This window comes from Octopus bimaculoides, chromosome 1 (assembly GCF_046866305.1).
Source record: "Octopus bimaculoides isolate indiv1 chromosome 1, ASM4686630v1, whole genome shotgun sequence".
NCBI lineage: Eukaryota > Metazoa > Mollusca > Cephalopoda > Octopoda > Octopodidae > Octopus > Octopus bimaculoides.
In genome coordinates this window covers 87,978,758-88,004,802 of record NC_142928.1, presented here as the reverse complement: position 1 = coordinate 88,004,802, position 26,045 = coordinate 87,978,758, and the positions used below count along the sequence as shown (strand labels likewise).

At 37.1% G+C, this 26,045-nt stretch overlaps 1 protein-coding gene across 1 annotated transcript in view; it reads left to right on the top strand.

Annotated features, from left to right (window-relative positions):
- LOC106876319 (phosphatidylcholine translocator ABCB4-like) overlaps positions 1 to 26,045 on the top strand; it is an 87,324-nt gene that overhangs the window by 16,036 nt on the left and 45,243 nt on the right. Inside the window, exons 7-14 of the mRNA XM_089347744.1 lie at positions 351 to 522; positions 8,290 to 8,403; positions 14,020 to 14,130; positions 16,671 to 16,796; positions 18,067 to 18,270; positions 20,649 to 20,819; positions 20,983 to 21,144; positions 21,809 to 21,833. Coding sequence (XP_089203870.1) covers positions 351 to 522; positions 8,290 to 8,403; positions 14,020 to 14,130; positions 16,671 to 16,796; positions 18,067 to 18,270; positions 20,649 to 20,819; positions 20,983 to 21,144; positions 21,809 to 21,833 — 1,085 coding nt within the window. The remainder of the gene's footprint in view (positions 1 to 350; positions 523 to 8,289; positions 8,404 to 14,019; positions 14,131 to 16,670; positions 16,797 to 18,066; positions 18,271 to 20,648; positions 20,820 to 20,982; positions 21,145 to 21,808; positions 21,834 to 26,045) is intronic.

The window sequence follows — 26,045 nt, the reverse complement described above, 5'->3', positions numbered from 1 at the left end:
GGTGGGGGATTAAAATGTTTAAATGCGGTTTTTTTTGCAGAATCAGAATCTCCATACTCGAAAATGGGGGATTCTGTAAAAAAAAAAAAAAAAATCAAACGAAGTGGGTCCATATTCTTCACATCTGTCATCAAATCCATACAAACCATAATATGACTCACAAAATTGCACATTCTAGACACAGCTCTTACGCAAAACACTTTCAATTCAACATCACAAACGAAGCAGTAACATTTTTTGCACACAACGCATACTCTACAGCAAAAATTTATTTTTCAGTTTCCTAACGAACTACTTGAATTGAATGTATATTAAAAACATAAAGCAAAAATCCATTCCACTATTTACAGGTATGATTGTCTGTTAGATGCAGCCAGGAAAGCAGGTGTGAAGAAAGGTGTCATTACTGGTGCAGCTACTGGTATGTTTTGGTGCATAATTTATTGCTTCTTTGCCTTAGGATTCTGGTACAGTGACAAACTTGTTCGTGAAGATGATGCTGAAATGGATCATGTTCTAATTGTAAGTAAAATAATGCTTATTATATTTTCTTGATTCATATTTGCGTTATATATAAAAAAAAAAAAAAAATTTAAGAATAATTTTATTATTCATGGGTTTTCATGAGTTGTAACATCGGGTTAGCTATATTATGCAAAAACAAAACGAACAAAAACCTCTACCTCAAATGAGTGCGATACTGTTGAGCTTTAGTATTTTTTTGTTGTTGTTCTCACCAATTCATGAAGAAACAAACATTTTGAAGAAATATTTTTCGCAGACAAATTTGTAAAGCAAAGTTGATACTTTTTACCATCTATTTTTCTTTGAGAATTGTTTATACACACACACACACACACACACACACACACACACACACAAAACACATTGAAACTCACATCGCATTAAAATATTCCTAGTATTTGTTTTTGAAATTATTTCGTGTACTTTCTGCTATGTAATATATATTGGCTTACTTTATTCTTATTTCTTTATTGCCCACAAGGGGCTAAACATAAAGGGGACAAACAAGGACAGACAAAGGGATTATATCGACCCAGTGCGTAACTGGTACTTAAAGGATGAAAGGCAAAGTCGACTTCTGCGGAATTTGAACTCAGAACGTAACGGCGGCAGACGAAATACCGCTAAGCATTTCGCCCGGCGTGTTAACGTTTCTGCCAACTCGGCTTACTTTATTCTCTCCTTCACTACCGCCTGGGTCGGAACTTGAAACCCAGAGTAACAATAAGTGAATTTTTTAGCTTACATGCTCACCAAAACACACATACACACACACACATGCACACACACATACACAAACGCACACATACGCGCACATATGTGTATTATTTAAATAATATGATAAATTTATCGAATTCATGTTAGCGAACAGTTTCGTGTTGAAGAGACATCTATGTGTGGAAAGGTAATTTAACAATTCTTAAACATATCTGAGAGGAAATGTCTACCTTCCTCTCTTTATAACTGTGAAGCCAGAAGCCACCACATTAGATTTTAATATCAAGGATATTAAAATCTGGAACGAAAGTCCTGGCTGAAAAAAAAATAGAGACGTACCTAAACTCTAAAGGTGAAATAATTCTCCTTGTTCTCACGATTGGAAATATATCTTAGTTAACTAATTAGTTCAGTTCTAACAGTAAGGGTTGGTTCTTCCCTCTGCGCTAATATCACCCTACATATACGCGGCCACATATACCCTACCCTATCTTTCTTTTTCTCTTCCTCCCTTATCCTGTTCACATCATAGCCCATTGTTGTTGTTGGCACTCCGTCGCTTACGACGTCGAGGGTTCCAGTTGATCCGATCAACGGAACAGCCTGCTCGTGAAATTAACGTGCAAGTGGCTGAGCACTCCACAGACACATGTACCCTTAACGTAGTTCTCGGGGATATTCAGCGTGACACAGTGTGGCAAGGCTAACCCTTTGAATTACAGGCACAACAGAAACAGGAAGTAAGAGTGAGAGAAAGTTGTGGTGAAAGAGTACAGCAGGGTTCGCTGGAGCCTCGTGGAGCTTTAGGTGTTTTCGCTCAATAAACACTCACAACGCCCGGTCTGGGAATCGAAACCGCGATCCTATTACCGCGAGTCCGCTACCCTAACCACTGGGCCATTGCGCCTCCACTCATAGCCCATTACCTTTTATTCATTCCACTATCACACATACAAAAAATTGGAGTAGACAGTTGCCATTTGATTACTGATGCGCAGGACAATGGTTAAAATTGAACAAAGGGATTAAAAGCTAACCTCACTTTTCCGACTGCTTTTTCATGAGTTTCGTTCAAATTTCTTTACACCGCTGTTCAAATAAACTTGGGGCATAGAAAGCCATTCACTGTATTTTGTCAAGGAGTAAATTTCTCGTTGTGCATAGACAGGCATAAACATATCAAGCGGCCCCTAACTAGACTGGTGGATGCACACATTTCGGAGTAGTCATCTTCTCTCTCTCTCTCTTTCTCGATATCATGTGGCCCCTCTTAACCAATTGCAGCCTATCTCCTGGTAGCTATTTTGGACTTCCTGTACCATTCCATTTAGTCGGCTATCCCACGAGCCTGAGGAGACAGGTGCCTACGAAACTTGAAGTAGCACGGAATCCGAATCAAACTGTTTTGAATATTATGTGTGTGTGTGTGAGTGTGTGTATATATATATATTTATGTATATATAAACCCAATGAGTTTCTCCACAGTTTCCATCTCAAATTCACTTACAAGACATTAATCGGTCCAGGGACATTCTTGCCCAAGGTGCCACGCAGTGGGACAAAACCCAAAATCACATGGCTGTGAAGCTAACTTAGTAACTGCACCGGTATTATGGTAGGGTTGCAATTACAACGGTTACTAATCGATGCAGTAAAAACATGTGTAGGTCTATGTGAAGGTGTATATATAAAAAGAAATTAAATGTAATGCTATGCGACTTATCATCAGATATATGTATATATATCTATAAATATATATGTGTGTATATATCTCTTTTTCCCCCCTCGTACTTCCTCTCTTTCTCTTTTCCTCTCGTTGCTCACCTATTCTTCTACTTCCTCCCTTTGTTTCTCTCTCTCTGCCACTCTCTCTCTTCCCCTTACACCGGCATGGTCACATGCTTCCGGTCAATAATCCTTTTCTTCCTTGGCTGTCGCCGAGCCAACACACGAACCATTTCGTCCCTACTTTCAAGTTCGTGCCTCACAGCGTTCACACACAAACAATTTTTCTCGTCTGGCCGTAAAGCCTTTTCTGTTTGTTTTCCTGTCTTGTTTTTTGTCCGCCACAACATTCCTCCATGGCAAGATTTAATTTGTGTATACAAATTTAATTTGCGGTCCATGGGAAGAGCTGTTTTAACGATGCGTCCTGCCTAGCTCTTCGAAACGCCGGTGTTAAAACGGAGGTAGCTGATGAAGTAGAATGTTCTCTATGTGGCTTGTGTGTTTTCTCGTCTCTGTTTTGTTTGCAATGTCCTGTACCCAGATATGCACCTATACATACAGGTGGATGTCGGTATGCACATACCTGTACGTATATATGCATATACTCATTTACTATTTGTTTATATATATATATATATATACTCTTTTACTTGTTTCAGTCATTTTGACTGTGGCCATACTGGAGCACCGCCTTTAGTCGAGCAAATCGACCCCAGGACTTATTCTTTGTAAGCCTAGTACTTATTCTATCGGTTTCTTTTGCCGAACCGCTAAGTTACGGGAACGTAAACACACCAGCATCGGTTGTCAAGCGATGTTGGGGAGAAAACACAGACACACAAACATATACACATACATACATACGATTTGGATTTGGTTTGCAAGATTTTTTATGTGATTTCGTGTGTTGAAGCATATTCTGTTGTGTCTGGGGAGAGACATTTTCTTATTGTGCCTTAAAATTTAACACACTCCCCGGTAAAATTTCCACTTATTTCTTATTTTTATTTTCCTAAAATTTTCGTTGCGTCTTGCAGCCTTTTCAATGACGCATTTTCTCACTTTTCTCAGTATTTTTCATTGTGTGTGAGTGTGTGTGTGTGTGTGTTTGCACGTGTATAATCCTGGAAAGTCTAGCTTCCAACCTTGGAAGTGAAAGCTAACCAACCACCAAACAGGACGCCACTGCAATGTACCTAAGATGCTATCCTCTTCCCCATGAGTAATGACATAGTACTGTAATAGCTTAGGTTTCATAGCCCTGCCCCCCCATAACTTTTCAACACTCTACCAAACAATCTCAGAGATCTGTGTGGTGTAGATGTGGATGTTTCCTAAGAACATTTGGACAAACTTTTGTTTGAGGTGCCAGATGAACCCACATTGCAGCAGGAAACACAAAAGAGCAGGTCTCACCAACTTACTACTTCATCAGAAATAGTCCCGGAAAGAAAGCTGGGAAATGCCTGTGAAATAAAACCAATCACACAAAAGGTGGTACCCGTGAGGCCACAGCCCTCTGCTGATTGTTGTTTAAAAGGGTTGTTTATTTGCACACAGCTATAAAAGATCACTGAGTTTTCCTAAGGAAATGAAATAAAATGGTACAGAAATAGTATCTTTTCTTTTCTGTCTACCACTGAGAGTCAGTCTCTATGTTTCTGCTTAAAAGTTACAATTACGCATTGTTTTATAGTTGGCTGATATATTTTGTCACTGACAGGTCAACAAAGTCAGGTGGCAAAACTCGGTCAAAATTTAGGTTAAAGAATTTTGTTCTGGCCTAAGTAAAATATTTTCATGCATGATTGCATGTAGGTATTTAAGGGTTGTGTGTGCACTCACACATGAAAATTGAGCAGTGATAATTTTGTACACATGCACGCACACACACACACACACACACACACACACACACACACACACACACACACACAGAGCTGCCATCAGGCCCAATGGTATATATATTTATTGACAGCAAGTAATAACGTACATAGATCAGAATTGGGACCCAAGGCCCTTGAGGTACCCAATCTTTTGCCTAGTTTGCCTATGCCTTAAACATGACTATATATATATGTATATATATATGTATATATATATATATATATATATATATATATATATATATATATATATATATATATATATATAATAGGCGCAGATGTTGCTGTGTGGTAAGAAGTTTGCTTGCCAACCACATGGTTTCGGTTCAGTCCCACTGCGTGACACCTTGGGCAAGTGTCTTCTGCTTGTGAGTGAATTTGTGAGATGGAAACTGAAAGAAGCCTGTCGTATATATATATATATATATATATATATATATATGTATGTATGTATGTATATATGTATGTGTATGTATGTATGTATATGTATATATGTATGTATATATATATATGTATGTATATATATATATATATATATATATATATATAGGTTAAAAAAAACAACAAAGTGAGGACGTGATACGGATAGTGTTATTGGACGCTCGGGAAAGGAAAGAGAGAGTGTATGACGTTTCGGGCGTAGCTCTTCGTCGGAAAGATGGAAAGTTCGGAGAATGGAAAAACGGAGAAAGAGGAAAATGGTACCGATGCCCACGAGGTTACATTGTGAAAAGACCGGAAGAGGAGGTGGTGGGGGAAAAGTTCTTTCTAAGACAGGAGAGTGAAAAAGGGAGATGAATATCTGTGCGTGCGCGAGTCTACGAGTGTGTGTGTGATAACAGAACGTGTGTGTGCGTATGTATGTGTGTGTGTGTGTGTGTGTGTGTGTGTGTGTGTGTGTGTGTGTGCATGGTTTGGTGGTTTATCTGTTAGTGTGTTTGTGTGTGTGTGTGTGTGTGTATGACGTAGTGGAAGGAATTAATAGCAGGAATGGTTAGTGGATGCTTATAGACAGTGTTAGGTGGAAGGTCAACAGGCGGTTTTTTTGAGTATGTGTGTGTTCGTGTTTGTGTGGGGTTGTAGGTGTTGGGTACGTGTACGTGTGTGTGTGTATTTTGTATGTGCGCGTGTGTGTATGTGTATGTTTTTGTGCGTGCGTGTGTGTATGTGTATGTTGTGTATATGTGCGTTGCTGTGTACGTGTGTGTGCGTGCGTTTGCTATTGTATGTGCGTGTTGTTTATGCCCATGTGTGTGTGATTGTATGCGTGTCTGTGTGAGTATGTAGTGTTGGTGAGAAGTGTGGGTGTGTGCGTGTGTGTATGTGTGTGGATGTGCGTGTGTGTGTGGGATTGTGAGTGTTAGTTACGGGTGTGTGTGTGTTTCCGTGTGCGTGTGTGTATATTTTTTGTGCGTGCGTGTATGTGTATATTGTATATGTTTTCGTGCGTGCGTGTGCGTTATGTATGTGAGTGAGTATTGTGTATGTGAGATGTGTAGGTGCGTGTGTGCATGTGTGTATATGTGTATGTGTGCATGTGTGTATATGTGTATGTGTGTTGTGTATGTGTGTGTGTGTGTGTGGTTTTGTGTATGGGAGAGGTGTGTATGTGTGTGTTTATGTGTGTGCGTGCGTATGTGTGTGAGAGCGTAAGGATGTGTGCCAGGTATGTGTGTTATTTTGTGTGTACACTCCTGTGTGTATGTGTGTGCATGTGTATGCGGCTGTGTATGTAGGCGTGCGCGTATATATGGGTGTGTGTGTGTGTATATGTGCGTTCGTCTATATGTGTGTGTGAGGGCGCGCATGTATGTTTGACATGTATGTGGGCGGTATATATGTAAGGTGTGTGTGTAGGTGTATGGTAGGTATGTGAGGTATGTGTGAATGGGGGTATGTATGGGTTGTCAGGTGTGTGGGAGGTATTTGTGAATGGGGGTATATGTGGGTTATGTGTGCAAGGGTGTGTATGTTAGCGTGTGTGTGTATGCGCAAGTGTGCGTGTGTATGTGCGTTTGTATAAGTGTGTGGGCGAGTCTGAGCGTGTAAGTGCATGCATATGTGTTGTGTGTGTGTGGTGTGTTGGGGAATAGGTGTGCTTACATGTGTGTGCATGGGTGCGTGTATTTTTTGTGTGGGGGTATGTGTGCGTGTAGGAAGGGGTGAGATAAAGAGTGGAAAAATGTAGTGAGTGTAATAACAAGAGAATAATGGATATAATGTAAAGGGGACGAGGGGGGGGGGGTAAAAAAATAAAAATAAAAAATAAAGAAAAGTGTTGCATAGACGTAAAGGGGAGAGTCATAAGGAGGAGGGGGCTGCGTTGAGTCCGAAGGGGAAAGAAGAATTAAGGTTAAAAATGTAGCGTTGCTCCAAGTGGAGTCGCGAGGGACTGGACCCATGGTGCAGGGCGAGGCTAAAAACGGAGATGTTAGAGGGAGAGTGGTTGGCCAAGTGGAAGTGACGGGCGACGGGGGAGTCCGAACCTAGCCGGATGTCCCTTAGGTGTTCGGTGAAACGGTCGGCCAGCCGGCGGCCCGTCTGCCCCACGTAGAGTTGGTTGCATAGGGTGCATTTGATGCAGTAAATTAGGTTGGAGGAGGTGCAGGTGAAACTGTGTGGAATGTGAAGAGTTTGTAGGTTCGACCCTGTGACAGAGGTAGTGTTGGTGATGAAGGGGCAGGTGTGACAGCGGGATCTGGAGCACGCGAAGGAGTCGGGTGGGGGGTGGGGAGGAAGAGGAGAAGGTACTGCGGACCAGTAGATCGCGTAGGTTGCGGGCGCGTTTGAAAGAGGATAGAGGTGGGTTGGGGAAAATGGGGTGGGTAGTGGGATCGAGCTGGAGGCGACGGAAGGCCCGTAGGATCCTCCGACGAAGGGGTAGGGTGGCAGGGTGGAAACGGAGTGGGAAGGGGGTACGGTTAGGGGATTGGTGTGGGGGAGGAGAGAGGTCGGTGATATACACACACACACACACACACACACACACACACACACACGCGAACACACACGAGTGAGTGAACAAACGAAAGATGGGCACACAGCACATTTATTAGGAGTTACATGTATGGATCCGAGCAGTTCAATTCAAATTCCGTGGTACTTAATTTTTGAAGCATGATACTTATCCTCAGCCATAGAAACTTTAGGTACCACGGAATTTGAATCAAACTGTTTTGATCCGTGTGTGTGTGTATGTGTGTGTGTGTGTGTGTGTATGCTTATACATGTATACTTACATTTACTCGCATACACACATCGGTAGATTGATACTGTTACTTTGTTATATTATACTGTCACTTGTATTTTATTTTGCTTGTGAGTGAGAGAGAGAGAGAGAGAGAAAGAGGGGGAGGAGGGGGAAAGAGCAGGAGATAAAAGAAAGTAATGTTAAGATATTAAAATTTGAAATTATAATTTTTTTCTTTTTCAGGCTCTGTTTTCTGCTGTTTTGAGCAGTTTTACTTTAGGTACTGCAGCACCCGCCTTTCAAAGTCTTTCAATGGCTCAAGCAGCCGCTCCACAGATTTTCAAAATTCTGGATGAGGTATGAAAATTACTTCTCTCTATAATGTTTAAATTAAACACAAGGCCTGAGTTTTTATTTGTGGAGGGATACAGTCGATTATATGAATTCCGGCACTTCACCACTGGTACATTATTCTATCAATCTCAGGAGAATGAAAGCTAAAGTTGACGTCGATGAGATTTAAACTTAGAATGTAAAGACTCGGAATAAATGCCGCAAGGCAATTTGATTTGACTGGCGCTGTAACGGCTTTCCCATTTTCCAAAACGATGTATCTACCTATCTATCTACCTATCTATCTATCTATCTATCTATCTATCTATCTATCTATCTATCTATCTATTTATCTATCTATCTATCTATCTATGCATACAACTATATATGTGTGTGTCTATGTATGTATGGATATATGATGGCTGGGACTTGATTTCAAGTATCTGTGTGACTGTGTGAAGTGATTGTCCACCAGCCAAAGGAAAATTCTTCCCACGTAAGTCTTAAATTGAGAGAGAATGGTAGAGCAAACCAAACAACTTTATGGTGGCAGGCGCCAGAGCCTGGCATATAGGAGATGCGGTCCTTAAACTCAATGGACACCAGACCCTTGTTGCAATAGGGGTCCGTGGCATCGAAAATCTCTTGATTTGACGACAGGTTCGAGATCCTCTTGCTTGACCGGGAGATCTTTTAAACTCTAGTTAGAAAGTATTTAGTCAATGCTTTCATCTAAGGCGTCTCCTAGCACAAGTTTGGAATTCCCTATTTACTGAACAGATCCACGACAGCTCCCTGAAAAATCACCATGGCCAGAACCGATGTAAGCGAGATAACCCCATTCTGCCTGTTAACACCACCTGCAAGGCCAATCCGTATACGTTTTTAATTTTTTTGTTTTTGTTTACAATACTAACTGACCATGACATATTCTTCTCTCCATTTGTAGAGAGGTTATGTGCCTTTGGCCATTTGAGTCTGACGAGTCGCCGTTAAGCGCTTTATAGATGCGAAACCAATGGTTATTCTTTGACTCGCTATAACAACTTCGCGACAAATATATTACTCCTCTGATGTTTTAGAATGTGCTTCTTTTTTCAGATATATGAACTATTGATTATATGCATGTATGTATGTATGTATGTATGTATGTATGTATGTATGTATGTATGTATGTATGTATGTATGTATGTATGTTTTGCAAACAACTTGCATATGCAAGTGCTACCAGTCGTGAACTCCGCATACCGGAAGTTAGCAAGTGTATGGGGTCATCAGGAGAGAATGCGCGCCGTTTCGGGGCCTACCTCTCGACGGCATCAATGCGCACCGGCCCCACTCACTGATATGAGGCCCCGCTTGCTAGATCAACTGGTTATCAAATAAAGCTCAATATTCTTCTAGCTATCGCTCATCGTCTCTTTTTAACCAAATCCAGTGGTTGGCCTTTTCCACTGTAGTTTGGATATCGGTCATGGTGGTACTTACGATGAGTTAGGCCTAACAAACCCTCTACATCCGACTTCGATCGGAAAATGCTCCGCTTTCCAGCCTGCGTCTTCACATTCTTCAAGGAGGTTTACATAACGGTTAATCTTTCGAGCCCGAGTGGCGTCCATGTTATCTTCATGAGGAACGGTTAACTTGACTAGTTTCACAACTTTCTTTCTTTCACACTACATTAAAATGTCCGTTATTTTTCGTAACTGGGATGGGAAAGAGTCCCTGGCACCTTGGTAAATCTGCAGTCACCTCAATTAGGCCATGGGTACCTTTAGAAGAGTCCATTCTGTTGCAAGCATTCGGGCCAAGTCTCTAATTTATCCCTTCCGCCTTCTCTCCATCCCTCTCACCAGTCAAGAAGTCCCTGTAAGAGGGCAATAGCCTTCTTTCCTGACTTTAAAAAAGAAAGAAATTCAAAGGGTTTGCAAAAATGAAGTTGGTGGAGTTTGAGAATAGGTTTTCCTTATAACACTATTATTTTATTTTTCATTTTTTTGGTATTCAACTGAAGGACCATTCTTGTAAAAGTTATTTTCAAAATTTCAATTTTTCACTTTTTTGACCCTCACTGTGCAACAGATTTCAGGTTTAAAAAAAGTACAAGTTAAGTAAGACATTCCGACTTTTATTTCTCCAGATTATGAACCGTTTTCCTGTACCATGAACCATATGTTTTATAATATACTGCATAATATTGCGTATTGAACACAACATTGTAAATACTGAAAGTTACAAAGAACAAAACAAAAATTTAGTTGATATAACAAAACATATTGGTTATGAATTAAAAACAAACCTGTCATTTTAAACAACTTTTGTCCTTCTAAGCCTCTTGTGCGGAGTGTGATCTTTTTTATACCCCAGTAATAGTCTGCCAACATGCCAGGGTTCCATTTTCCTTTGAATCGTCGCTCCATCACTGAAATATCCTGATGGAATTTTTCGCTATGTTCATCACTCATATCACCAAGATTTTTCCTCAAAAAAATCCAAATGAGAGTGAAGCACATGAACTTTAAGAGACATGTTACATCCCATATCATGATAATGACTCAGCAGATCATTCACAACTTGTACATAGTCTTCTGAACGATGGTTGCTCAGGAAGTTATCGCAAACTTTCTTGAATGACTCAAAGGCAAGCTTCTCTTTTCTCTTGAGATGTGTGATGAAGGTTTCATCCAGTACAATTTTTCGAATTTGGGGACCTATGAAGAAACCTTCTTTAATTTTAGCTTGACTCAGGGAAAGGAACTTTTCTGCAAGATATGCAAATGCGGAGGATTCCTTGCCCAAGGCTTTCACATATTGCTTAAACAAGCCAAGTTTAATATGCAAAGGTGGTAAAAAAATTCTATCACTTTTCACAAGTGGTTTGTTTGTGCATGATGTTGTGTTTTCCTTGCTCAATTTAATCTCGGATCGGCCAATCCTTGCTTGCATAATGTTCAGTTCTTGCTCTGGAATTCCATAAGCATAGGAAGCAGTAAAATTTAGAATAGCCAAGCTGAAGGCCAGTAAGCATGGTCACAACCTTAAAATCTGCACAAATATGCCAGGTATGGTCATCATACTGTATGCTTGTTAGAATTGCTTTCAGATTTTCATATGATTTTTTCATGGTTGTGCTATAAGCTATGGGAACAGAAGGCAGAGTGTTACCATTGTGTAGCGGAACAGCTTTGATGCTGTCCTTGGATGCATCTATGAAAAGTCGCCAGTTGGTTTTATCATATGGTATTTCCAGTTGCTCAAAAAGTTCAGTGATGTCATTACAAAAGCATAAGTCATCCTTCATGGTGAATAATGCAAGCAGATCCTCTGTACGTTTTCTGTACAGTGTTATATTCACTCCTTTCTCAAGAAGATTACGTTCTTGAAGCCTTGATATCAGAAACTTACTTTTCTCTTTGGTTAAATAGAGATACTTGCACAAGTCATTTAGAGCCTCTTGAGAAAATGCTATTGGTTTATTCTCGCTTTCTGGATCATTGGACTCCACACATTCACCATTGGAATGTTCATCAGCACTGCTGGAACTCTGCATTTCGTGATCTGGAGGTTTGGGCACAGGTAGATTTTTTGAGTGCTCTACTGGGCGCATTGCTGATTGCAAATTTGGGTAAACAATGTGTTTCTTTTTCTTTGCTGTAGTACAGCCTGTAAAGTCATGGTGACAGAAATAGCAATCATTAGAGTAATCTTTATGCTCACGCCAAATCATTCGTCCACCAAACTTCATATGGACATTTTTTCCTGCATACCAGGCACTCAATGTCTTCACACATGTAAGGCAACACACATGAGGAGCCCATGACTTATCCTGGTCTCCTAAGTAACAATCGAAGTACGCCTTGTATATTTTCTTGATATGGCGTGTAATACTGCGCTTTTCTTTAGCAAAAGTCGATTCCCCACAGATATAACAGAATCTGTTTGGATCATTTTTGCACTGTCTTGCACTCATTGTTGAAAACAAATAAAATCTGAAAGATAAAAAATAACATTAAACACAAGCTTTGAATCACATTGTAGGTGTTACTAAGATTGGTCTCTAGCCCTGGGTTGAAACCCATTTTACAATGCGGTAGAGAATTTTATTTAGGAATAATGACAAAGAGGGTATACAGTGACAATTCTGTAGAAACCGTGCCTAATTCAACAAAAAGAAGGCCAGAAATGGATTTCCCATGTCATTTTGCATATAAAAATGGCCACAGATCCCTTGTACTTATTTGAGTGTTGCACAGTGCCCTCCAAATGTCGGTGTAGCCCCACTTTTTTGTGGGCTGTGGAATTTTTACTTCATTTTGCAGTATTTCTGTGTTTCAAAAAAAAATCAAAATTATCATTCTTTAAGGGAAAATTTTTGATTACATTTTTTTTCACATTGTTGCCCACAACTCAATAAACTTCCAGGATATCATCTTTCAAAAGAATATTCTTAACACAACAAAGACTGTGCTCCAAACACTGGCATTTTCCTTCAGAGCCAGAAAATATTTCAATCTTCAGCAAATGCCGACACTCTATTAAGCTCAGTGGGCCCTATGAAGGAGTTTTGCGCTCACATTCAAGACCGCTCTAGAGAAGGGTCCCTCAATTGATTTACATTTTAAATCACTCATCGATATTCTCCAGTCTCTGACCCAGGCATGCCATCTCCTCTCTATTGCTACAATAATGGTCTCTCCTCCTTAGAACTATGTGCTCTTGTACTTCTTGAAAGATGCCAAGAGAAGAGGAGAAAGCATAAGAAATTGAATTTTTGAAAATTTTTTATAGAATGATTTCAGTTGCTTGAAACAAAGAAATACTGCCCCCCCCCAAAAAAAAAAATAATAAAGGGAAGCAGCATTACACTGAAATTCTGGAGTGGAAGCCAAAATATGAAAAATGGATTTTTGAAAAAGGTTGTCGGGAACTACAATGTATTTTTGAGGAAATAAGAAGAGTACAAAACAACATGACTTCTTTGAAATACTGAAACAAAAACGAAATATTGTTTACCTTTTATGACAATTTAAATGATATTTAAATTAGATATACGTACATTAACATATCGACAAATATACGCTTTTTCTATTTCTGCAAGAAACAAAGCGAACAATTAAATACAGTAATTCTTCGCCATATCGCGGTTCACCTATCGCGCAGTAAGTTCATCGCGGTTCACCTATCACGCGCTCAGTACTTCGCGGATTTTTCTGGCTAATACATGTAAATTTATATTGTGGAATTCTCAGTATATCGCAGGTTTCTGCAGCCGAGAGGTATTTATATTTTTTTTAGATTTTAATTATTTCTGTGGGAGGTTTTGGAATGTAACACCTGCAATAGTCGAGGGATTACTGTATTGCATGTAGCTGACATGTTCAACTATTTTGTTACCATATTTCTATTGAAATACACTTGTTTCTTTTAATTGATATCGAAAATAAACGAAGAATATAATAAAATAACTTCGTCATTTTGAAGCTGCTGTTTGGAGCATAAATTAACATGAAATTTTAATTGTACGTTTTAATTTAGATCATTTTAAAACAGGAAGTTTAGTCTCAAGCGTGACAAAATATATATGTGATCTAAACATTTTCCATTTCGTATCACTGAAGTAATATTTTAAACTCATTTCAGGAACCTACTATTGATAATTTATCAACACGTGGTTTAGAGGCAAATGATGTAGAAGGTGACATTATCTTCAAAAATGTTTCCTTCAGATTCCCTTCTCGGCCTGATATTCTCGTAAGTTAAAAAGCCTATGAGATAATTTAATAAGCAACTCCATAATAATGATTTATTAGAATTTGTTAAAATTTCATTTAAATGTTGTTATATTTTCGGGATAGTCAATTTTTTCTTGTCAAATAAACACACGCACTATATATTCATTTTTCACTTTGGATTTATTATTGTCCTTATTTTATGTCCTTTGTCTGGAAATCTTTCGGCACACATCCTATGGTCTCTTCAGCGACTCTCCATTCCATGTGTCTCCTGTTTAGAAAAAAAATGACCATCTCGAAATATACAATATCTGTTTCAACACAATTTCACATCAGGAGTCTTGCAAAGCAAATACATAAACGTAAATTATTTAAATAGTTTTGAATTTTGTATGACACGGTAAAGTGTCATACAGTAAAGTGTCACACAGTAAGTAACGTTTCAAGACTAGTGAATTATTTGGTGAAACTTGAAAATTGTCTCTGATGTAAAAGTTTTTTTGAAAATTCGGTTTAACTTTCATGATATTGTGGGTCATATTAAAAAGTTCTTACAACATGTTTTTCTAAAGGACAAATGCTTTTCAAAGAAAATTTATAAGAATATGATCAAAGTCTCGATTAAACAACTACTTTAATAATTTATGAGTAAGATACGTAGATACTTTAATAATGATGTGAGAAAGATAGATTGATAAGAGCTTTGTACTATATATATATATATATATATATATATATATATATATATATATTCAGTATAATGAGAGGTATTTAGTCCAGAGAAATTAGGGGGAGAAATATATAATACACTCTGGTGAGAGAACCACAACAACTATCATTAATGAGGAACTTTCTTCCACTATCTAATCCATATCTCTCCGATGACGACACGATGATCCAATAGCTGGGATATCCTAGAAACAGCTCTCAGAGAGTTGAATAAAACCTTGTAAAAGCGATTAGATGGAAACTGTGTGGAAGCCCGTCAGATAAATTGCATCTGTAATTTAAATGTCCAACCTCGAGACACATTGTTTCACACTGATTCTGCCCGATGACTATGTTAAGGGTACATGTGTCTGTGAAATGCTAAACCTTTTGCATGCTAACTCAATAAGCAAATAGTTTGGTTGATCAAACAATCCATCATTGCTATAGAGTGCATCTACAAGTGGCAGATAGTACAAGTGGTAGATAGTATAAATGCCACTCCTTCTTAAGGAGTGGCATTTATAACTGACCAAGATTATTGTAATTTTAGTGTATTATTATTATACATCTAATAAGCTGACCTGCCAACTTTTGTCATTTTAGATTGAAGGATACAGCTGTAACAACACTTTGAACACATTCTACTAAACACTGCTTGTCACAGCTGACTAGTTTGCAAAATGTAGTTGGGAGGTGAAGAAAACTTGGAAGCTCTCTGTGCTATAAAGTTTTATGTTAAACTTGGAAAAAACGCTACAGAAACTTTTAAAATGCTTCAGACTGCTTATAGATTAACTTGTATAAACAGAACGTCTGTTTTTCACTGGAATAAGAGGCCAGGAAAAGCAAGTCCTCTGGGAAGTTCATAATAATCCTTTTTTTTTTCTATATCTAATGAATCCCCCTGGTTAGGCGGTGGTCAATAAAGAGTACTTTGTGGAGGTTTTTAGTGAGTTCAGAAATAGATTTCGTTGCTAAAGGCTAGAACATTTACACCAGGACAATGCACTAGTCTACAATTCCGTGCTGGTAAACAACTGCTTAACAGGGAAGGGCATCAAAACTATCCCTCGCCCTCTCAACAGTCCAGACCATAGTCACTGTGACTTTTGATCGTTCATCAAATGGAAGAAGATAAAGGAAGCTGTGACAAGAGTTCTGGACACCTTCACTTTGGAGATCTTCAGAAAGTGACTGGGTTGCTACAACAAATGTATTGAAGTCAGAGGCCCACACTTTGAAGTAGATTAACGTTTTGTACTTCGGAATTAATAAGTGTTTCTCCTGAAGAAGTCTCACAACGTTTGGAATTGGAATGCACAATGTAAATATAGAGTAGCTGTGTATAAACCAGTACGATGGCTAATAATAAGCTGTCATAGAACAACAACAGCAGCAGCATTCACCAGGGTGCAGAGACACAATGGATAGCAGTATTAGATCTATAAAAAGCTGTACTTACTTTATGCTTGTGGAATGACAAAAAATATAAAGGTCGCATTCAAATACATCTTGTTTCTATCTAAAGGTTAGATAAATGCAGTATTTTCTTCCTCCAACAGTGACATCTTTGTAATTTCGTTGGGGGCAAGAGTGTGAGGATCGAAAGGGTATCCGTATCCGCTCTCAACTAAATGGAACTCTTAAAGCAGAAATGAGTGCATGGTTCACGTAACGGGTGTTTTCTATAAGCAAATCGCATTTAACAGCGGATAACGGCCGAGATAAGAAATATATTTATACACACAAGCGACTGTTTTTTTTTCACCACACCATTGTATTATCTATTGTAATGAAAAAGTAATTACTGTTTATAATTAATATCCATTAAAATGTTGTTTTCTCTAGATTCTGTTTGATGTTAGCTTTACTGCCAAATCCGGCCAAACTGTCGCTTTGGTTGGAGCCAGTGGTTGTGGAAAGAGCACTATAATACAGTTGCTTCAACGTTTTTATGATGCACACGGTGGAAAGGTGAGCTAATATTTTAAATAATTTTCTTGTAAAATTTCTAGAAGAGATAATCTCTTTTGAGAATTGATGACGAGTATTAAAGAGAATGCTACTTTAAAATTTGAAAGCAAATGATAATTTTCAGTCATATTGGAGGGTAAAAATTCCTGGCAATACATCCTTAACTATTAAATTGCAATATATTTAGTAACCATTAAAAACTGCAATACATTTAGTAACCAATAAAAACATAGCTGCAGCCCAATAACTGAAACAAACGAAAGATAAAAAGATAATAGAAAAAGTTAGCATTTAGGTAACTTAGAAACATTTAATTAAAAACATGAACAAATATATCAGTTATAAGAAGTAGTGATGTATAAGAATCAGAAGGAATTTGGAACTTCCTTTATTGGCAGTCAATGCAGTTGTAAATAATATTTTGTCATTGTTTAAGGCAGTAAGCTGGCAGAATCATTAGCACGCTGGGCAAAAACATCTTCGCAGTATTTCGTTTGTCTTTATATTCTGAGTTCAAATTCCGCCGACGTCAATTTTTTTTCTTTTTTTGCCTTTCATCCTTTTGGGGTCGATAAAATAAGTACCAGTCGAGTACTGGGGTCGATATAAATGACTTACTTTTCACCCCCACGAAATTGCTGGCTTTGTGCCAAAATTTGAAAGCAATATTTTGTCATTGCTTAAGGCGGTGAACTGGCAGAATCATTAGCACGCCGGGCAAAAAGCTTTTTACCTTTCATCCTTTTGGGGTAGATAAAATAAGTACCAGTTGAGCACTGGTGTCAATGTAATCGACTTATCCCATCCCCTGAAATTGCTGGCCTTGTGCCAAAATTTGAAATCAATATTTTGTTTTCATTTCTGTATCTCAAGAATATCATGTTTTTATATATTCCCCACCTTTTCGAAATTACGCCATGATTCTTTACATTTACCGAAATGAATAATATATAACAAAAATAGCAAAATTAAAATTACATTTTCTGAAACACGTAACAGTTCCTCTGTCTGTATCATCATTTTCCTTCTGAGATGTTTCTGCTAACATGTAAGTAATTAATACTGACCCAACTAACAGAAAAAAAAACAAAAAAACGTCTGCTATTTTGAAATTTGAGTATAATTTTTCTAATTGTAGGAATAGTCATACTTTGTTTTTTTTTTATTATTCTTCTTGAGTTAACTAAAGGAATATTTTTTGTTAGTTGTTGAATGTAATCTTAAAATTCGATAATTTGTTTAAATCATCGTGTAATAATATTTACTTCAGATATTAATAGATGGTAAAAGTATAAAAGAATATAACGTGCAGTCACTGCGTAAGTTATTCGGTGTAGTAAATCAGGAATCTGTTTTGTTTGGAACTTCTATAAAAGAGAATATTCGTAATGGTGATCTGAAAGCAACAGATGAAGAAGTAATTGCAGCAGCGAAGGAAGCTAATGCGCACAATTTCATTTCACAACTTCCAGAGGTAAATTTTGTGATTTCTCTGATTTATGAATTGAGTTGTATGGAAATTTAAGTTTCATGTTGTACTGTGCTTTAGTGAAAGGACACTAAAAAATAATAGAGAATAAAGAAAACAGTTAAGAAATTGTAAGTTAAACTACTAGATTGTATGCCTATTATTTGCAAATGTGTTGTCTATCTGTCTACATACAATATTAATCTAAAATAAATATTTATGCATATGAAACCTTTTACTTGTTTTGGTCATTAGATTGCAGCCATGCTGGAGTATAGAGTATAGCTTAAAGAAGTTTAGTCAAACGAATTAACAAGAGTTAATTTTTTAAGCCACGTACTTAGTCTATCGGATTCTTTTGCTGAACTGCTAATTTACGAGGACGCAAACACACCAACACTGGTTGCCGAGCAGTGATAGGGTCTCACACACACACACACACACACACACACACACACATGACGATCTTTGTTTCCATCTTCCAAATCCAATCACAAGACATTGGTCGCCTGAGGTTAGAGTAGAAAACACTTATCCAAGGTGCCACGCAGTAGGACTAAATCCAGATCCATGTGGTTCAGAAGCAAATTTCTTACCACACAATGACATCTGCACTTATATCTTTAATTATATGCGACACTTTTTTTCTTCTGACAGTGAGTTACTTTAGATATTTAAAAAGTATTTAAGAAATCTTGTTACTGTAAACTGATATTGATGACAGTGTTTAAATTTCTTTGATTTATCCATTTTCCTGAAGGCAATATTTCTAATTTTGATTTCATCAAGAATTATCAAATAGTGAATTAATAGCTAACAATAAATATATATAATTAGAATATTCTACAAGTTAGCAGTTTACAAACTTCTGTATTCTGCTATTGCTAATATGTGTTAGACAATAAAAAATATTCTTTTCTACTCTAGGCACAAGGCCCGAAATTTTTGGGGAGGGGGCCCAGTTGAATAGATCGACCCCAGTACGCAACTGGTACTTAATTTATCGACCCCGAAAGGATGAAAGGCAAAGTCGACCACAGTGGAATTTGTACTCAGAACGTAAAGACAGACGAAATACCGCTAAGCATTTCGCTCGGCGCGCTAACGTTTCTGCCAGCTCGCCGCCTTAAACAATAAAAAATATTGTGTACACATTGAAAATGCTACAGTATAGACACTGCAAAATGTAGATGATTTATTAAGTATTATATCGCTAATTCATACCCAAATATTTCTACATAATGCTAACTTTTAAAATGGGAAACACACACACACACACACACACACACACACACACACACACACACACACACACTGTGTTACGCTAAGAAGCGATGCATGGTACAAGGATTTTCGACTCAAGTCAAATATAACAAACTACTCCAAATAGCTGTAAGAGCATTCCCATATGTGGAATCTAGACTGGTTTGTTTGCACTGGCATCGAGTCGTATAAGTTGTAATATTGAAGTAAAACCCAAATAGTGATATTTTGAAATCATTAAATACGTACGTAACATGTTTGCGTAATATATAATAGGAAATGCATCTATTATATAAACCTTCCTTAGTTAAAACATTTCAAAATATGAAAGAATTGATGGAAATATTTCAATATATATGGCTATATGTTAGCTACTAAGTTTGGAGGATGGATATGTATATAAAAGGGAAAAACAAAATATTTGCTAGGAAACATTCTTTTAGCATAATAATTTCATTAATTTTCATTTTTTTTTGGTATCTTATGATTAAGTCACATCTCAAGTAATAGCTGTAAATTTCAAATGAAATATTTTCTCTACAGACAATAACGAATATAATAGAAATTCAATAGATTTTATGCTCTGCGTTAGTCTATGGTTAACTACTAAATTTTATATTGAAATGAGACCATTTCAGAAACCATTTCAGTGTTGGTGTGTTTGATTCCCCGTAAATAGTTTCATTTCAATATAAATCTCGCCAACACTGCATATGAAATTGTCAATATAATTAGGTTAAAATATCTTTAAAAATCGTTATTTTCAGAATTTACTTTAAACTATATTTGCATATAGATTGTAAAATGAAATGTTTCATTGGCTTAGTTACAAATAAAAGATTTATAAAGTGAAATTTCATAAATTCCAAAGCTTGTGGAGTGGTGTCATATCCAAAACAAAACACAACACTTGTAGTTATACATTTAATTTGTGATCCATGTTTGATAAAATTTATTTAGAAAATGTCATTATGCAAAGTGATCATAACTTTAGTTTGTGAATGGTGGTAAAGCATGAACAATATTTAGCATTAATAAATTGTTTACAATTTTTCAACTTTATAAATATTTAAAATAAATCTTACAATTTAAAACTAATATAATTTGAATTTTATTTTCAGAAATACAATACATTAGTTGGTGAAAGAGGAGCTCAACTAAGCGGAGGCCAGAGACAAAGAATCGCTATTGCACGTGCTTTAGTTAGGAAACCGTTGTTTTTGTTGCTTGATGAAGCAACTTCAGCCCTAGACACTGAAAGTGAAATGATTGTGCAGAGTGCACTTGACAAGGTACGTCTTGTTTTGCACTCTTTATAAAACCCTATTACATCCAAATTATTCGCGCTTTATTAACTATCTATTGATATTCTGCTGTCTTTGTCATAGAATTTTATTGTTAAACAAACAAAAAGACATGCATATACTCTTTTTTATTTCCAAATAAAACTTTTAGGCACGGAGTGGTCGCACTACATTAGTTGCTGCTCACAGATTATCAACAATTCAATCAGCAGATATGATTTTAGCTATGAAAGATGGAGAAATTGTTGAGAGAGGAACCCACGAAGAATTAATGAAACAAGACGGACTTTATTATTCACTTGTTATGGCACAGGTAAGACTGGAAATTATTAATGTGTTCTCGTTTAATCAATATTATTTTTATTTGTGAAACAAAGACTGCAAATAGAAATTTGATATACTTCGTCCTTTTGATGTGATTTGACAGATACCAGATTTCTTGGAGAAAATTGGCAAAAAAGGAAATTGCATTTACTCGTATGTCATGGTTGAGCTGTGCGTAGATTTATTGGATAAATTACAAAACTAAAATTAGTTCTACACTTAAAAATTCTTTTTCAATTCTTTTTCAATGGAACTTGAAAAATTCGATGAGGGCTTGACCAAAACAGGTGTCTAACTTCAATCTTTTTAGCTTCATCCAGCAGACAACTTCTTTCACTAGACAGAAAAAACACTGTCTTCTCGTATTGCTAAAGGTGGTTTGTGGAGTAGTCCTCACGATGAACTTGGCCAATAGCCAAATTTGTCCTACATAAATACATGTATATATATATATATATATATATATATATACACATAAATACATACACACTCACACACACACACACATATATATATATATATATATATATATATATATATATATATATATATTTATATATAACATTTTGTTTAAACTTGTTAAACCTTGAGACATACTTGAAGTTTCAATTAAATACTCTTTTAATGTTAATCATAATTTTATTCCTTTTCAGAAACTCAACGTTGAAGAAGATGACAGTAAGTATCACAAGCATGAAATAAGCTTTATTATCAATATAGTAAGCAATATCAAGGCTTAACGTTTCCATAATGTCATTCGCTGTGTTATAACGTCAATAAGACTTGTTCTTAGAGCCTGCAAATTGTATCTTAAAACTTCTAGTCTTAAATACGTTGAAGCATATATAGTTAATCATCTAATGGGGTCATTTGCAGGTATTGTAAATCCCGAGTTACCTACCATAATGTCTAAAACACAGATTATGCAATTTCTTTAATATCCTTTAAATACAGGATCTGTCATTAATAAAAAAAGACAAGGTAACTAAGAAAATGCAGGCAGGTATCTAACCGGTTAAGGTTATATTCTAAGTAAAAAAAATACTTCTATATTTCGATAATGGATAAATTATTGTTTGGTTTTTAATTAGCACTAATAATTGTAGATCTGTGTTGATTTGGTCTAGTTTAAAATTAAAAAAGAATGGCGTTCACGTGCAGTTAAATGTCCTAGTTCTTAGTTAAATAAAGATTATACAATAATGATAACCCTGTTCATTAATCTAGATTATAAGGCAAAGTTTCCAGAGAAACTTTATTTTATAATCTAGAAGTTATAGGCGCAGCTGTGGCTGTGTGGTAAGTAGCTTGCTTACCAACAACATCGTTCCGGGTTCTTTCCCACTGCGTGGCACCTTGGGCAAGTGTCTTCTACTATAGCCTCGGGCCGACCAAAGCCTTGTGAGTAGATTTGGTAGACGGAAACTGAAAGAAGCCCGTTGTATATATATATATATATGTATGTATGTATGTGTGTGTGTATATGTTTGTGTGTCAGTGTTTGTCCCCCCCCCCCAGCATCGCTTGACAACCGATGGTGGTGTGTTTACGTCCCCGTAATTTAGCGGTTCGGCAAAAGAGAACGGTAGAATATGTACTAGGCTTCCAAACAAGTCCTGGGGTCGATTTGCTCGACTAAAAGGCAGTGCTCCAGCATGGCCGCAGTCAAATGACTGAAACAAGTAAAGGAGTAAAAGAGTAAGTTAGTAGCGTGTCTGCGAAACAACCAGTATCCAGATGATACTTCTCTTGTTCAACTAATACGCATGGAGTGAGTCTGATTGTCCTAACTCTCATTCTGTCATCAATAGGGTGAGTCAGCCGTTGTTCTGTACTTCATAGTGTGAAATATTAAATAACTGGTCTATCACACTAAGGTGTTAGAGAAATTAAAAACCTACCTTTTTATTCATATTCCAGAGTTCATTATTAAATCTCGTAAATTTACATTTAAAGCCTCCAGAGTAACAATCCAGCATTTCTGATTTATAAATTGAAGGTAAATATCTGCGAGGTATTAAAAGAATGTTCATAGATCTAACAAAAATTGGTTGTATATAATGTTTCTATCTATTTCTTAAATAACAAAGAAAAAAAAAACATGAAAAGATAAAACGAACGGAAACAGATCTCTATTAATCTAATTGAAAAATGCAATGACAATTACACAGAACATGGCTACAGAATGCAGGTTAAATGCGGAATTCAATTATTGTTAATATAACAGACCTTAATTCGCAACATCAATCAAGGCAAAGTTTTCATAAATGTGTTTGTGGAAATGTACGTTAAGATGTAGAAATGTATTGTGGAAATATATATATATATATATATATATATATATATATATATATATATATATATATATATATATACATATATATATATATATATGTGTGTGTGTGTGCATGTGTATGTATATATGTATGTGTGTTGTATTTGTATGTATGTGTGTATATGTATGTATATATATATAGATAGATAGATATATATATGTATGTGTATGTGTGTGTGTACGTATATGTGTATACATATGTATATGTGTGTGTGTATGTATATATGGATAGGTATACGGGTAAAGTGTATGTATGCATATGTATACGGGTAATATAGTATAGTAAAGAGAAATAAACAAAATGATTAATTAATCTAGTGGAAATCCACAGGAGAGCAATAAAAATAGAAAATTAAGGAGTTATCTCCCCTATAATAACAAAGACGAAAGCTAACGAGATCCTAAAGACCTAATAATAGTTATGTATGTGTTTTTTCGTGTTTTGTTCGAAAGGTAACCACTCCTGAAGAAGTGCCAAATGTCTAAATCCAATGGACCAGTCACTGGATAAGTTTGGCACAGAAATGTTAACATAGAGTGGTGAATAAATCGATATATCGAATTTGAAGTCTCTGTCTCTTTTGAATATGAAAATTTAAAAGTTTAAAAACCTTATATATATATATATATATATATATATATATATATATATATATATTTATGTGGAGAATGGCGCAACAAATACAAGAAGAAGCAATTCTGTTGGGCTAGTTAGCCGTTGTTTTATTGTGTGGAGGTTATGTAATGAGTCATTGTGGAGGTTGAGGTTATGTAGTGAGTCATTGTGAATGTTATGTAATAGTCATTTACGTACGTTTCAATCTAGCCAATGGTTTGGCAGATCTCATCAGAATGTAGAGGAGTATGTTAAGAGTTCGTTGTGCGAGGGATGTAGGAGAAGTGATTGGTGGGTATATTAATGTATATGGTGGTGTAATAATATCGATAGGTAAAGAAAGCCTTACGTTTTAGTTGAAGTTGTGTTGGTCTTCCTGTAAGGGGATGTAGGATGGGTGCTATTTAAGTTCATTATTCCGGTTTTAATATATATATATATATATATATATACATGTACAAATAAGTTACAAGGATGTCCAGGTATCAATGCATTACGGCCATTTCAAGCAGCTCCATTTAATCAATCAATGAAAACATTACATCAATTTGAAAGAAACCGCTCTCCTCAGACGTAGATGACCATATAGATTTCCAACATAAGGGATAAACCATTTTTAGCAAATTTCTATAAGTACTAGAAACCATGGAAATCTATATGATCATCTACTTCTGAGGAGAGCGGTTTCTTTCAAATTAATATAATGTTTTCATTGATCGATTAAATGGAGCCGCTTGAAATGGCCGTAATGCACTGATACCTCGACATCCTTGTTACTTATTTGCATTTTGTTCATCTAACTTGGAGCTGCACGGACTATTCCGAACTGTCAGGCAGTTCCTGCACCGCATTAAACTACGCGCATTTTTCCACATGTCAACACAGCGTTACGACAATCGGGATTGCTTCTCGGAGCTGGGGTACTGCCCATTCAACTGAACGCCACCTCCAGACCAGTTCAGCAGCCTGGACTTGTTCGTGCATGACTGCAACGCACTGGTTGACCGATTCAATTTCCACAAAAAAAGATCCCTCTGGATCAACATCATCCGAGATGAATCAGTCACCATACGCGGCCTCCGTCACTGCAACGACATCGTGTCAAACCGGCAGACAAAGGTGGAACAGTGGTGGTGTGGCGTGTGGACCTATACAAGGCTGAAGCGCTCAGTCAGCTTCCGAACCCCCTCATCTGTCGCCTCTTCCCCTCCGACTCCACCCCTCCTGCCAGCAGCACGTGTCCTCCACCATCCATAACCTCATCTCATCTTCTGCCCTTCCCCTTACCGTCACCAACCTCATTGTCCGGACACCCCGTACCTCTACAATCTATTTTCTATCCAAAATGCACAAACCCAACAGCCCAAGCCACCCTATTGTTTCCGCCTGTAACTGCCCCACAGGACTCATCTTAAAATATCTCAACCTCATCTTGTCCCTTTTAGTTGCTGCACCAACCACACCCTTCACCTCTCCGTTTCCTTCTCCTTCCTCCTACAGTCCTTCACGCCTCCTTTTTACCTTGGACATAAAATCTCTGTATACTGTGAACCCCCACAACGATGGCCTCTTAGCCTTGCAATACTTCCTCAGCCGTCGACCCGACCCACACCCAGCATCACCCTTCTCCACCTAGCAGAACTCGTCCTCCCTTCTCACCTGCTTTACGTTCGCTGGAGAGATTTACCAGCAAATCTCTGGTGTCACTATGGAAATGAGAATGGGTCCCAATTTTGCCAACTTATTTTTTGGTTACGTTGAGGCCCAAATCTTCTCATAATTCTCCGGACCGATCCCAGAGCTATACAGACGCTATATAGACGACTGTACAAGCGCAACGTCCCTCTCCAGCGAACAACTCTCTAATTTCAAATCTTTCATTTCTAACTTCCACCCTTCTCTCGAATTTACCTCTACCATCTCTGAGACTTCTGTAAAC